We start from the raw sequence: 15,381 nt of genomic DNA, 5'->3' as shown, positions 1-15,381 counted from the left end.
CTGTACAAAGACACATTTTAAGTACACTTGGCCATTTATTTGATGTATGATTCTCTTTGGCTGAATTATTAGCCTGGAACTGTGAATAGTAAATTCTTTATTTCATTTCTTGCTGTAGTTCTCCTAAAATTTATGCAATTAGTAATAGAGATTAGTAGAATGGAGAAGTAAGATGAATCATTTAGAAATTTTTCCCTTCCATTAGTATCTCTATCAATAATTGAATAAATACCGGAAGAAGTAAAGCATATTGATGTACATACAACTAAAAACCATTGAATTGATAAATAGCTGTCCAGAAGGACTCTTCTGAGTTGACACCCTGCCTTGCAGAATTGGAAGGAAAGGAATACATTTGGCAGTAATACTACCCACAGCTAAATAAGGCACTGGCTGGTCACAGACAGGACTTGGAGGCTGGCATGGAGATGGAGATGGGCATGGAACTTCTGTCAAATTGGGCCTCTGGTACCTTTCTGCTGCAGGCAATAGAGCAGCAGGGATCATCCCTACAAAGACATCCTTGGACCATGACATACGTGGCAGCCACAGTCACAGCAGATCAAACATGATGAAAACATTTCTGGTTGCTGCAAACACTAAACGAAACTGTAACTAAAAGGCAGTTTTCTCCCCCTTGAAGCTGGCCAAGAGAACCTGTACAGTGGCCCAGGTTGACCAGGCTCTTTCCTGCCAGCTCAGCAGCAGTGCAGCAGCACAGCACAGCCTGGCTTCCCCTGCCCTGGACCCCGCAGCGGGGACTTCCACCAGCTTCAGTGCTGCCTGTTGCAGAGGTGGGGAGGAAATTAGAATGTTACAATTAGATCTGTTATATGTAGGTGTCATCTCCAAGAGGTGACACCCCTGCAGGACCCCTGCCGGCAGCTGGAGACCTCTGCATTCCCAGGAGTGGGTGGCTCACCAGAGGGCAGCCGTATGCTGCAGTCTTACACCAGTCGGTACCCACTCGGACACAAACTCCTACTGCAGAGTTGTTAACATCATAAAATACATTCTACAATAATTTCTGAGAACTCCTCACTCACCATGAACACGTCACAACTGAGACTCTACTCCTGCAATTGTCCTTTGCTTGCTAAAACATTGATTTATTAAAGACTTGATCCTGATCTTATTTCACAGCTATATAATTCCACTGCTATGACATTATCCCAAAAGACTTTAGAATACAATGCATAAATGTGGAAAAATTAGGAGGATTCCCAAATGGTACATGGGCAGAACATCCCTGGTTTTGATCTTGATACTGAAGACGTTAAACTTGGTCCTCCCTTCTTGAAGACTGGTAGAAACCACAGCACGTGTATGTTGCAATTGCAAGGGTAATGTGAGAGGTTAATTAAGATAATGGCTTCTATCACAGATCAGTGTTGTCTTTCACTTGTCTATATTCTAAAAAACTTCCCGTTTCTGTGTATAATCACCAAGGATGTGCGTTGGTGACTAACTGTGCTTTGTAATGAAGCACAGTTGTCCAGCTCCTTCCCACAAAGGAACAAGTCAACACTACCAGGGTCTGCACTGCTAACAAGGACTGCACCGCCTCCAGTGCAAAAGCCACCATTGGTAGAATTAAAACAAATTTATGGCAAAAATTAAAACATTTATATTTTAACATCTCCAGACTTTATTAGGTGTTCTTTATACAGTCATCTGGTATGTTTAAAGGGTGAGCAATCATATAAAAGGAAATATGGTCATAACTGATTGAAGTAATAAAACCCTGAAACTAAATAACATCTCATAACTCATTACACAGCATATATTAGATTTCATTACATCAGTATATGACTTAGTAGTAAATTCTCCTGTTGGTCATAAACCTCTAAAGTGTTGTCATCCTGAAAAATGAAATTTAAAAAGGAAAGAAGACAATGCCAGGACATTCTGGTGGTGCTTGTTCTGTTACAGCACAGCCCCACCTTGCGTCAGGGTGAGCTGGCCTTGATTGGTGATGCTGGAGATGGGTGATGTGTTTTTCCCCACTGTTATCATTGTGTCCAGGACAGAGCCAGCCCTCCACCTGGGGCATTGGCATTGCCAGGGTTCATTTTTGTGTAGCTGACCTAATGCTGAGCCTGTCACCTTTCTGTGCTGATGAAGCCACCTGTATCTCTGGCACTGGGCAGCTCTTGCAAGGGTGGTGGCTGAGCACACCCTCCCTCCTGCATCCCTGTCTGTACAGGGGTTCAGGAACCCCACTGAGAAGGTGGTGGGGAAGCAGCAAAGTGCTGGTAACAGTGGCCAGAGCCATGGGCTGGGAGCCTGTGTTCCCTCTGCCGTGGCACTGGGCAGCGCTAGCTGCTGCTGCTGTTTGCTGCTACCCCCAGGCAGGCCATGTGGGGGTGGTTGCTGCCACCCAGCTTCCTCACCCTCCCCATGCTTTCCCCTGCCCTTGTTCACAGCCTGAGGCACGGCTGCAAGCTGGCAGACATGGCTCTGTCACATGCCCTGGGCTGCAGGGAGCTGGATGGACACCCCAGACACTCACCACTTGGACAGATGGCATGGCTGGAGCTCAGTGGGACTGTGATCTGGAGCTCTCAGAAGGGACCTTGGAGAGGCAGTTCACCAATTCATGTTACCCATGGAAACACCAGCATGGGGGATTTCCAAAATCCCCTCTCTTTCTAAGGCTGAAGCATTTCCTAGCTGATTTCCAAAGGCCATTCAGGATGCTGGTGCCTTCCCAAATCCTTCAAAGGGCTGAGCAGAGGGTCACTGATGACCTGAGCATGCTCCATGAGTCCAGTGACCTGCTGGTGTGTTTAAGGGAAGTAGCAGTCACATGCAATGAGGAGAGGAGCCGGGCTTATTTCTGGCATAAGCTCACCATTCCCACTGCTTTTTTGTGCTACAAACAACAAATGCTTCAGAGAAACTGCACAAAAATGAACCTTGGAGCTGGGGACAGGCTCTGGTAAGTGTTTGAGCCACCCAGCTACAGCATCAGGGACCTGCTCCCCATCTTCTTGCAGCTCCCAGAGTCTTGAACTCTGGTTGTGCTGTAGCACAGCACCAACACCTCATCTGGAGCTCTGTCCTCCAGCTGCTCAGGCCAGGTCTGAGCAGGGGACCAGTCCTGTGGCTGGGAAAGCTGATTTCCCCCAGGGCCAGCAAAGTGGCAGTTTTTACCCAGGTTGCCTCTTTCCATTTGAGTGTAAGGGCTGGTATCTGCTTCCTCAGGATCAGATGGGTTTCTGCTAGTGAGGTGGGCAGCAGGTCCCTCATTCTAGGCTAGGAGATTCTGCTAAAATGATTTCTGAGCAGATTTGCTAGGATCAGTCCACAGCAAACCCCTTGCTGCAGGGCTCATCTCTATGCAGCATGCCATAGTTCAGGTTTGAGGTAGGCTCTGAGACATGTCCACCCAGGCACAGAGACTGTTGTGGCTCTTGGTGTCAGCTGTGAACAGTGGATCTTCCTCTCTACAATTCCCCAAAAAGCTTTTATGTTGTTTCATTTGAGAACCAACCTCCCCTCCTCCATCTGACAGCTTATAATTACCCAGAGCAACTGGTCGGCAACTACACCATTTGCAACATCTGGGAGATCTTAAGGCAGATCCCAATCCAAGCTGCACTGATGTAATTGTTTTGCTGGGTGAAGGATGATAACTCTCCTCACTTAAGATTATACTCCTTCAAAATAATCCAATGGTTTTTTTGAGGCTCACTTATGTCAACACGTGCTTTATTGTGTCTTATGTGTTTTTAAAGTGCTGGGTGGAAGCAGCTGGAGGAGAAGTCCCCTTTCAAAGCACACTTCCTCTTGTTCTTTTTGAAGTAGCTTGTTGAATAAGGCTTTAATGGCTGTTTTAGACATGTTCAGATGCACCACTGGGTTTGATATACTTATGAAAAGCTAAGGATGGAAATTCATTGAAGAGATCCCCCAGAGCTCCAAAGGTGAAGGTGACTGCACCCCTCCTTTCCACGAGGAAGAGCAAGAGTCTGTGACTAGATAAAAATCAAAGCTGTACTTCTGAAAGGAAATATGGTCTGTTACTTTTACTTTTCTCTAGAATTTTTTTGTGTGTTTTTGCTATATAAAATATATAAATAAGGCATGTCTAGTTGCTGTCAGTGCAGCCCCATGTCCTGACTTTGCCCTGTCCTAGGTGCCCAGGTGCTCCTAGGCAGGGATGACTGCCTCCATAGAGCTCTGAAATGATGATCTCACCCCTCCTCTGGTACCTTGGCTTTTGCAGTGTTCAGAGCAGGGCAGAGCCTCACCTGGCAGCAGGATGCATCTTGCTTTTTAGCAGAGCCACCCCTACCTTGCCACGACAGTGTGGAGAGCTCCAGCAGGCTGGCTGAGTGCTGAGCATTGCTGAGGGCTCACTTGCACATTGATGGAGTTTTCACCCACCTTCTTCAGGATTAGAGACTGCACTGAGAAACATGAAGAACTTGAAGAAACATGGAGAATTGAAGCAAACCAAACAGCTCAAGCTGCTTTTATGACTATTTCATAATAATATCTTTTTAAACTAATACTCCACTGGGGAACACAACTTGCAGACAGAAAACCCTCTGAAGTGCCTTGAAGAGATCTGAGCTTTGGACTCTGAACTTTGCTGCTTATAAACGATCATTTCAATCTGCTAGGCCACAGTGGGAGTATGAGGCTTCATAAAAGGGCTTAGGTGTTGGAATACTGAGCGCAGCAGTGCTTAACTCCATGTCTCATTATGCAGCCACCCTTTGCAATCCAGAAGATTTAGACACAAAGAACCAGATCCATGCAGGCCAGTGGGGAACCACTTTAGGAAGGGCTGAGGAGAGCACAGCCCAGCTGTGCTGAGTTATCTCCTTCTGATCAGATTTCAGGCTCCAGGTCCTTTCCCAGCACAGGAACCAAAGCAGCACACTCTCATAAAGCAGCAACAACAATTCCAGCACTTGCTTAGGCTTTGGAAGAGAAAGATCCAGTGTTCCTCTTTTCAGCAGAGATGTGAGCATCCAAAGCTCAGACCTACCATGTAACTGTGGGGGCATCTTCTTGAAGATATTCTAGTTTTCATGAAAGAAACAGATGAGGTTGTGCCACGGGAGATGGACACTGAGGCCCTGTCTGGGCATCCTGGAGGCAGGGCAAGGACAACTTGGGTTCCACTCACAGTAAGGTTCAGTGGATGATCTTTGAATATTCTTTAGGGGAAACTTAAGCCTCAATGAGTGCCATGAACTTGGCATTCCCAAACTTAGAACACACAGGTGTCACTCTCTGCAGTGGCCTGAAAAGCACCTTTGCCTTTGTCAAACTACCTCATACTTCTCTCCACATGCTCATACTCAGTGGTCCCATTTCCCAAAATTTATTAAACCACGTGTTTGCACATAAATGCATCAACTCCACCTCATCCTCAGCATGCACATCTAAAGCAGGCAAAGGGGATTGAGGTCAACTTATATCCCTTATACTTCCTTCAGATCCCTGCACATGATTCCCTAATCCTGGGTCTACCTCAACCCCTATCCCACCCTGCATTCCTCACTCAAGCCCTTGGACTATCTCCCTGATCCAGTGCCAGGGCTCAGGTACTACAGGAGAGAGCAGGGCAGAAGCTGGTGGGCAGTAATTGCCCAGACAGGCAAGTGCCTCTAGGCAGGTGGAGTCAGGCACTGACCTTATTTTGAAGCACATCATTAACCAGCCTAGAGAAAAGCTCTAAGCAACCAATTTGAGTCCTCGTGTCTCCTGGTATAGCTTATCAGATCTTTCATAGCAGAAGAGAGATAGCCAAAAGGATTAATCCCCCTTGTGCTCCAGAAAATATGTAAATATTATGTAAAATATGTAAGCATTCACCAAGAAGGGAACTGTGAATCCACACCTTTTGTGAAGAAAAATCGAGCTGACAGGCTGCCAGCATAACTCAGCATTAAATCACCAGTGAGCAGAAGGCATTGAGGGCTCCTTCTACAGACATGTCTTAACACGTACCTTGCCAGGAAGGCAGAGGTGCAGATGCTTTCTGCACCTTGGGACAGCACACTTGCCTGTCACTTCATCCCAGTAACACCAGCAGAGGCTCTGGCTGAGTCAGGGACTTCTTGACACTGAAGCAAGCTTACAGCTCCACATGGCCTGCAGAGCAGTTTGAGGAAACAGTTGGGATCAGGCCCCATGGTATTTAGATGCTAACACAAGTTGTTTATAATGAAGTTCATGGCCTACAATTTTTCAAGATGTTAGCCCCTTGGGCCCTAGATCAGCTAAGAGAGGCTATGAGAAGTGAAGTTACTCTGGTGTCACCCTGGAGGGGTTGCCTCTGCCTGTTCTGCTGCCCAGGAACAGCCCTTGCCCTGGCCACAGATTCAGTCCATGAAACCCGAGTGCTAACACTGGAGAAATCCTGATGGTCATCTTTGACCTTTGCTATCAAGAGAGAAAATGCCTCAAGTCAGAATGTGTTTACCATACTAATGCTAAAACTCTTCCACTAAAATGACAAGCACAATGTTTCATCAAAATTCTTATGGGATTTGTATCTGCTGTAGCTCTCTTTCAGATGGAAGTTGGATGTAAAACAAGCATATGTTTCTTGTTACAGTGCTGAAAAAAATCCATTGTTTTGGGGTTGACCAATTCAAAATTTAAGGAAATCAGTCTGACATAGCAAACATGATCTTCAGCAATCAAAATGTATTTTTGTATTTCATTATGTATTTAATAGAGAGAACTTCAAGTGAAGCACAGGTTTGCTCAAAAGTGATGAAGAATAATTTAAGCTAAAACTATCATCAATGTCAGCTCAGACTCTTAAATTTTACACACATAATTTGGATGTGGTGAACTGCAAAAACACCTCAGTAATTTATGGAATCCCTACAAAATTTATATCCAAAAAACTACATTAACAAAGGTGAAGGTTTTGAAATCAGGAATAAGGAGATGCAAAATTTGCTGTTGCATTGTACATGATGATACGAACTTAAATTGCAGGTTCACATTTCAGGCACTCTTCTCATTCAGAAATTGTTTACAATCCTCTTCAGTGCACGACTCATCCTTCCTTTCTGAAAGTACCAGGTACAGGCCATAAATACATCATCTTCTATGCAAGTATTTTTGCACTTACCACCAGAGGAATGAGGGTAGTGAGAATCCCTGTGAAATTTGCTCCTGCTACCACCACCTGTAGTAACCATTGTGTGTATGGATAAATACCAACACTCACACCTAATATTTTCAGAACTGATGAACTGAACCCAGACATAGATGTGATTACTCTGCACTTCTGCAGATGTAGCTCCAAGCACAGATATATTAAGCACTTAGCAAAATTCTCATGGAGCTTCTGTGAACCAAGTGTCTTGCTTAGTAAAACAGAAGAACCTTGTGATAGCAGAATAAAGAAATCCCAGTTCTCCAATGCACTATGTCCTTTCCTTCCGCATCAGACTCTTTTCTCTCTCTTCTTTTCCCTTTCCTTTCCCCTTTCCTCTTCCTTTTTCCTTTCCTTTTTTTTCCCCTTTCCTTTTTCTTTTTCCTTTTTTCTTTCCCCTTTCCCTCCTTTCCCCTCCTTTCCTTTCCCCCCTCACTATCTGACCCCCTTTACTGTTACTGAGCTTTTCTTTAAAATGAGCAGCTTTGCAGATAGCAAGCTGATGGCTGCACAGGCAGGGATGATTCAGAGGGCAGGATCCCACAGAGAGATGGACAGGTGGGGTAGAATCAATATAGTGAAATTACAGCTCTGAAACTCCATTTTTGCAAATGCATTCCTTCCCATCCCAGACATTTTTAAGCATAACTGCAAGCATTCAAAATTGGGAATCAGGCTGACCCTCCAACTTGTCACCAGCAGGATTCAAATCTTACATACAAGAAAACTCCTATTCCTTCTGGCTAAGATTAATGCTTGTCAACTCAGTGTGCATAGAGGAGAACACCAGAAGGCAAATTATGAAATGTCTCCCAAGCTACTCATTCATTAGCCAGTAGCAGAAGCACACAGATCTCACACCACATATCCTAAAGAAGAGTTTGGTCTCTAACACAAAGCTGCCATAGCTCCTGGTTCCCAGGCAATAGATGCCACTCTTACACCAACCTCCTTCCTCCCTATTCCTCATCATTTTTAGATACTCCTAAATGTTTCAAATACACACCCATCTCTGCCAAAAAATGGCAAATAACATTTTCCTTACTAATAGCCTTCCAAGATACAACTAGACAATAGTAAATTTTTCAAAATGCTTTGACAGAAGACTACTTCAGACACTATGGAAATTTGAAGTTAAAAATTGTCAATCCAAATCAGAAGCATCTGAAAACTCATCTAAATGAAGCTTCAGTGAACAGGAAAGCTCTTAACAGCTTAGCTCTTAACAGGATAGGTTCCTTTTTCCTCTTTCCCTTGAGCTGCCCAAAAAAACACTTGGAAAGATGCTTTTATTAACTTCTACTACTGACCTCTGACTCTTTAAGATGTTACATTTGAGAGTAAAGGAGTCAGTGATTTCAGATTGTTTAGGCCAACTGTGGTGTGGCTGCTTTGCACTTCCCTCAAAGGTCAGCCTATTTTTAAGCACCCTATGCCAACAAAGCCCTTTTGTATAAAGCAAGTAATTATTGAGAGGCTTTTTTTTAAATCAAAACCAGTGGTCAAATAAGCAGATAAAAGTAATTCCACAGAATTCTAGCTTTAGTAGAAATTTTACCAGCTATGATTTTAAAGTACTACTTTCACTATATAATTAAGTCTTCCAATATAATTCTAAGAGATAATGAAATAGTTCTAATTTCATTAGAAAGCTATACTCTAATAATTCTATAAGGAGAAGTATGAAACTTCATGCCCTATTTGTCTCTTGGAAGAAAATCATAAAGTTCCTAAAAACACATCAAATTATGTATGGTTCAATCATTAGATTTTACTACAGGAGAAAAACGAAACCTCAAATTCTTAATATATTTTCCATGCAGACTTTAGAGGAATATTGGCAATGAAGGTATTTTTGCAGAATTTTGTTTTGCCACATCAGGCTGTCAAGTTCTGAGGGATCACTGTATCAATCCTACAGATGTAAGGGACTTAAGCAAGCAAGGAAATGTTAGCAACAGAGTGATGAGCAAAGCTAAAAGCTTCTAATTCAATATTTTATTATTTGGTTATACCAATTCAAAACTGCAGATGTGGTTTGCTCCTTTTTCTTTTTGTAAACTGAGTGTTGTATTTGGCAGACAAGCATGCATAACAAAAGGAAAAAAGCAAACCTTGAGGCCATCATGCAAGATTCTGTATTTTATGCAGAAGGTTACACAACAGGCTCTGAATTTTATGCTTTATACCAGTATCTGCCTCAAATTCACACTACCATTGAACTACAGAAGACTAAACTCCAGGTTTTCAGCCAGTGAGGGCCAGTATTTTCTGGATACGAATCACTAAAAACTAGAGCATGCTTTAGGTGATGAAAAAAACCCGTGTGAAGTTAAATATGTTAAGTACTATGTTGTTTAAAGTACATCAGAATACCACTTTTACTCTTTAAAAGAATAAAAAGTCTCAAAAAGCAGAAGTGAGACAGTCAATATGGTTTACATGAAAATAGTTTTTAAGGCTTAACAATGTATATGGTATAAAACGTTAGTGAAACATTTCCTATTTTATGATGAAGGAATCATCTATATTTTCCATTTTTACAATATGTATCTGCTGGGGTACACAGGATATTACATTCTGCTGTCTCACAATACCATTGTAACATCAATACTGGTTCTGTATTGCTGTCCACAGTAACAATTGATGAATGAGTATCAAATCTTCTTTAACTTAAGAGAGCAACTAGCACCAACAGCCTTGAACATTTCTTACCTAATTCTACTACTGCAGAAAACAGCTGTATGATGAAAAGAGCAAGAATCAAAAGCTGGAATGAAGACTGCATACCACTAAGCTAATGTGTAATGTATATGCTCACAGGAAAGATCTGAACATTAGCTTGTTAACATTTAAAAAGAACTCTTCCAAGATTTTTATAGTTTGACATGTTTATTTTAGTTGGATGATCAGACTCAATGAACAAGCTGAAACAGTATTCCTCAGCCCCACAACTGCCTCCCTATGGACTTCTACAACCAAATGTTTAAAATAACAGAAATATCTGGATATTTGCATGAAGTAGTTCAATAGTTACTTCTTGTTCCATGCTTCCCTTTCTTGTCTTTCACGGATTACTTCTTTTAGGTATGGTTCAAGATAACGGTGATCCTGAAAAAGAAGAGATATATAGAAATATATTTAAACTTACAGCAAGGTCCAGAAACATCTCAAGTCATTCCTACAGACTATTTCTTTCTAATTCCTTCCCAGGTTTGACTAAACACCAACCTATCAAGGAAAACAAACAAACAAACAAAAAAAATCCAGCCTTTCTTACCCTGAAAATGCAAACCTTGTGTCTGCCAAGTCTGTGATGACAAGTTCTCTACTGCAGCAACCACTAATTCCTAATGCCTCATCAATGTTAGCAGGCAAAGTGATGTTTCCAGTTATGCCTTTAGAAACAGTGTTCCTTTTGGCAGATACTCAAATGTACTAGATCCACTTTAATTAGTTCAAAGTTCAACAATAATACTCCAGATAATCTCTTTTTGAGCATAACCTCTAAACAGCACTGCAAACTTGTATTTGATAGAACACCCTGACCATATTTAACGCCTACAAACCAAACTGCTGCTTGGGGAAATATGTGACCAATTATTCAATGCAGCAGTTACCTAAATATGAGATATGAGACTAAAAGAAACAGCCTCTGCTTATTCAGAGATGCATTAATACCTTTATACTCTCCTATCGTCAAAAGTTTGACGATAAAATTCCTCTCTGCCAGGTAATCTGGAGAAAGCTGAGGTGGGGAGTGATGCAAAGTCTGTCAACCAATTCATTACCAAAAAATAAAATTTAGTTACATCTGATAAGGAAAGTGCAGTTTGTTTTTTTAAAGTACAAGGTGGCACTTATTTTAATGCATGATTTCCCTTCAAATTATTCTTCTTTGGCACCTTCATGAATAAAAGCTTTGGCTCAAGATTTTCTGCAAGATTAAGAAATTAATCAGAAAAGCAGGAGACCTCCTTTAAGAATTCCAAAGCTATTTACATTGTATTTCTTGATCTGACAGCTTAGAAGAAATATTTTGTCTGAACGCAAACAATGCACTGTGATTCTGAGCTGCAGTTTAACCTTCTGTCATCCTGAGAAAAATTTATTAATTCCAACAGAAAACCAGATTTTTAAACTGCAATCCAAAGTGTTTTCCAGAGGTATTCCATCAGATATTGATTCATTCACTACATAGAACATGTAAACACGTGTCTCCTCAGAGAATGCAAATCCCAACCACCAGTGCCATTTAAGAGCTGCACCCTGGAAACATTCCATGCACACACCTCTTCATACTTCACCCACTGGTCTTTGGGAAGGATCTGATGTTTCAAGCTTAAGTCCAGAGCTCGCTTTATGCGGAACACTCTCTCATTGTACAGGTGCTCTGGAAGTCTCTTCAGTGCTTCTTTCACATCATCGTCTTCATGCAATGTATCATCCAGCATTAACCCTGCACCAAGAAGAAGTTACAGTACCACTGAATAAATGCTCTTCGGTAAGATTTAGGATTGACACTTGCCCATGTACCATGAGCAAAACACTTCCAGCACAAAATTATTAAGAAAAGTCAAACTAATCCAGGAGAGCCACTAATTGCTCAGAGAGAACATGCAATCCTAACACAGACTCCATTTACTTTTTTCACTCCTTTTCTTAAAGAGGAATAAGGAAAATGGGTATTTCATTCAATGTGTTTCATGAGAATATACACAGACAGACAAAAACTTCTCTGGATCTAAGGAGAGAACTTCAGTGCATCTAATTTTGTATCTCTGTTAAAGATGACTGTCCAGGTAAAGGGTTTTTGAGAGCTCTGAATCCATTAGAGTCAGTCAGCCACAGATGAGACTCCATCAGTACGGAAGAATATTTCTCTAAACTGCCCTGTTCATGATGACCAGACCTCTGCTGACTATATGAAGCTATGGAAACCCAAAGCTCTATCTTGGTGTGTGAGCTCCAAAACAGAAGTTAAATCAGGGAGAAACACCCAGACTTCTCAAAACTAATCACACTCCCACGCCTTCTGTGCAACAAAGGATTCTTGAAACTCAACCAACCTTTCTGTAAGGTTCAGAATTAAGAAAATAGGACAAAACATTACTTCTTTGGCATTCCAAGGTGATTACTACAACATACCTACTGACTTGTTGTTAAAGGTTTTCATCTCATGCAACTGATTTGGCAGTAATGTCTCAATAAAAGAAAAATTTGAGTCACATATTTTTAAATTCAGTTTTGTAATTTATTTCAAAGGCACAGGGAGCACTGCTGCTAGTTTAATCACTATATTAAATCTGGTGCTTCTCTAATTTTTTACTTGCATTTCCAGAGAAGCAGCAGAAATAAGAATTTCAGCAGACAGGCACTATAAAAGAGGAATTAAGCATTGCATCTCTGGAGGAAGGAGCTAAGCTACTTGTTTACAGTTTTCTTGTAATTCTTTTCTAACTTCCCCAGGTGTGTTAACTTCCTTTAAGAGATTTGTTTGTATTGTGGTGAGCAATAAATTGCAGCATCTGAATATTCAGATTCTTGTCATACAAGAACTGTTCTGCCATCTAAATGGTTGAAACAAACTCGGTAAAAACTCTGAATAAACTGAAGGCAATACCATTACAGGACCCTCTTCTCCTTAAGGAAGCCCTGTTTTGATACCTATTCCACCACTGTGCAGGCCAGAGTGATGCCAGCTGAAGTTATGGTGACACAAAGGGCAGAACAACTATAATCCTTTTTGCGCTTTGGATACTCTGCGTAAGTAGTGCAGATAGGCTGACTACTATCAGTGAGAGCCTCTCCAGCTTCAAGGGCATTCTGTGGGTTAGAAGACACTGGCCAGTGAAAGTGACTCGGTGGGGAAATGTAAATAATTGAGTTTTCAGGACTGCTTTGTCAAAGTTTTTTCAACTGCCCCAGCTTGGCCTTAGCTGTTAAAAGTTAATTCACTGGAACATGAGCAAACACAGAAATAATGGAAATAACAGAAATAATTGAAGCTATTGCCAACTTTTTTCACCACAGAAGTAGTAGCTAGTTTTGATCAAAAGGACTTATGCCAACCTGCATGTACATATGCCAGCTATGAACCATAACTAGTTTGAGAACTGTTACATTTGCAATTTTTAAAACTCAATGAAACACTTACCATATTTGTTGAATCCAGCTGCATTATAATACCACTTGCAAATCCTGTCAAACAGGCGACCACCTCCTGCAACTGAACATGCAAATGAACATGAACATCAGTTGCACAGCAAGGTAAAATTCAACATTTACACAGTACTATGCAGTACACAAATATTTGCTGGCCTCCAACACATGCAGCAATGTAACATTGCATCAAGTTTGAATTTGACCATACATGACTTGGCCTCCACTTCTCAGTATCCCATAACTGACACTGAACTCATTACATACAAGAGTTTAACCCATTTCACTAAATCGGAATATTAGGCTGCTTTAAGACTTGGAAAAATGCTACCAATTCCTCATCAAAGACAACAACAAAACTCTTAGACTCTGTAACATTTACGTGAGCCAAACCCATAGTGTCTGCATAAAGCAAAACCATCAGGCTTTTCCAATAATTTATCTAGGTTCCTTGGCTGTCGCTATATGACTTCAAGCCTAGCTATTATTATACTGTTAAATTATAAATTATACTTCTGCTCTCCTCTCCAAATATTTGAATGCTATTCCTTTTTCAAGGAGCTGCCAAAGTCAACCATGAAATCCACACTAAAACCTCAAAAAACCCCCAACCAAACAAAAACAATTAATCGGACAAAAAAAACCCCAAAACAAAACAAAACCAGACCTCCATGCCACATATAGCACGTTCACCTTCCTTTAAATGTGGTTCGGGACGGCAGAGGTGCTTTTACACATAAGCAAATACCTCAAAAGGGGTCTAGAAGGCCACGAACGGCACGACACGAGCAACGCAGCGCGGGCGAGCAGTTTTACGTGACTTTTAAGTCATCCGTCTTACCAGCTCATCCCCAAAACATCCCAAAAGAGCTCATTAGAGCACTACCTCAGCAGGTTGCTTAGCTACTCCTTCGTCCTTCAGGGCCAGACAAGGAATAACCTTAGCCCGACTGCGCGCCGAGGGGGTACCCGCGCAGGACAGCAATGCCCGAGGCCCCTCAGGAGCAGCCCAAGACTTCCTCTAGTGCTCCCGAGAGCTCTCGGCGCCCAGAAAGCTCAGCTGTGGGGGCCAGGCTCCCTCCGCTGCCGCGGGAAGGCCGCTGAGGAGACTCGCCCGGCGACTGTGGAACCGGCACTCACTGTCCCTGTCAAGGGCATACTGTGCACACCAGCTCCCCCTCTCCCTGTTACGGCCCGCCTCGCTGCCCAGCGCGGGCCGAGGTGAGCCCAGCACTGCAGGCGGGAGGGGGCCAGGGACAGGCCCGGCCCCGCCGCCCCCTCAGCGCCCCCGCTGCCCCGTCAGCGCCCCAGTCGCCTCACCAGGCGCCCTCGCCGCCATCTTGACCTCGGCGCCGCGCGGCCTCCTGGGTACGGCGCGGGGGGGGCGGGCCCGCCAATGGCCGGCCCGGCGGTGGCGCCTGCGCTCTGGCCGGGGGGCAGGAATAAGTGACAGAGGAAACAACAGAAAAATAAAAATTCGTTTTGTAAAGCACGAAAAGCAAAGCAACAATGGGTGACGCCAAGGAGCAGAAAGCTATCTCTGCTCAGGTATCGCAGCCGCCAGGTGAGCGGGTGGCACAGAGCGCTGCATCTGCCCAGGCCTTCCTGCAGGAAGGGACCACTGCGAACTGAAAGAAACAAAATGCCGACGTGGGGGGGAGCACAGAAATTGGTAGTAGGTAACGCAGTGGGTAATTTCAGCCAGAAAAGTTTGTGGTTTGTTTTATTTTTAATCGTAAAGCCACAAAGGTTTTGTCACGGTCCTCAAAAAGTTCTTTGATCCCCTCTCCCCTTCCATTTTAGCACTCCCTTTAAATGTTTTCCGTCCATTTTTCATCGTGGTTCGAGGAAGCTATTTTGGCAGAAGCTTGTGAATTCAACAATTCAAAGAAACTGGTTTTGCTCTGGCAGCAATCATTCCTACATTTAAAAATAGTAAAGGAATTTAAAGCTCAAACTTTGAGACATTCGACATATACAGACTCTGTAATATAATTTCTGTTACGATGGTTTGGCACATAAGGCTAGTGGAGAAAATCTGCAAAAATTAACTCCAACATTATGAGCCCAGATTTTTTCTACTA

General features: G+C 42.7%; 1 protein-coding gene across 1 annotated transcript; it reads right to left on the bottom strand.

Moving 5' to 3' along the window:
- Nucleotides 1–9,118: 9,118 nt before the first annotated feature.
- LOC118697507 (cytochrome b-c1 complex subunit 7) lies at nt 9,119–14,741 on the bottom strand. The gene is made up of 4 exons (XM_036400199.2): nt 14,618–14,741; nt 13,293–13,364; nt 11,428–11,594; nt 9,119–10,246 (listed from the first exon to the last, which is right to left on the bottom strand). Exons 1-4 carry the CDS (start codon nt 14,634–14,636, stop codon nt 10,169–10,171), a joined length of 336 nt encoding a protein of 111 aa, XP_036256092.1. The 5' UTR covers nt 14,637–14,741; the 3' UTR covers nt 9,119–10,168.
- Between the last annotated feature and the right edge of the window lie 640 nt (nt 14,742–15,381).

The sequence above is a fragment of the Molothrus ater genome, chromosome 1 (genome assembly GCF_012460135.2).
Source record: "Molothrus ater isolate BHLD 08-10-18 breed brown headed cowbird chromosome 1, BPBGC_Mater_1.1, whole genome shotgun sequence".
Taxonomy (NCBI): domain Eukaryota; kingdom Metazoa; phylum Chordata; class Aves; order Passeriformes; family Icteridae; genus Molothrus; species Molothrus ater.
The sequence above is the reverse complement of the archived record's forward strand: the minus strand, read 5'-3'. Positions and strand labels throughout refer to the sequence as shown.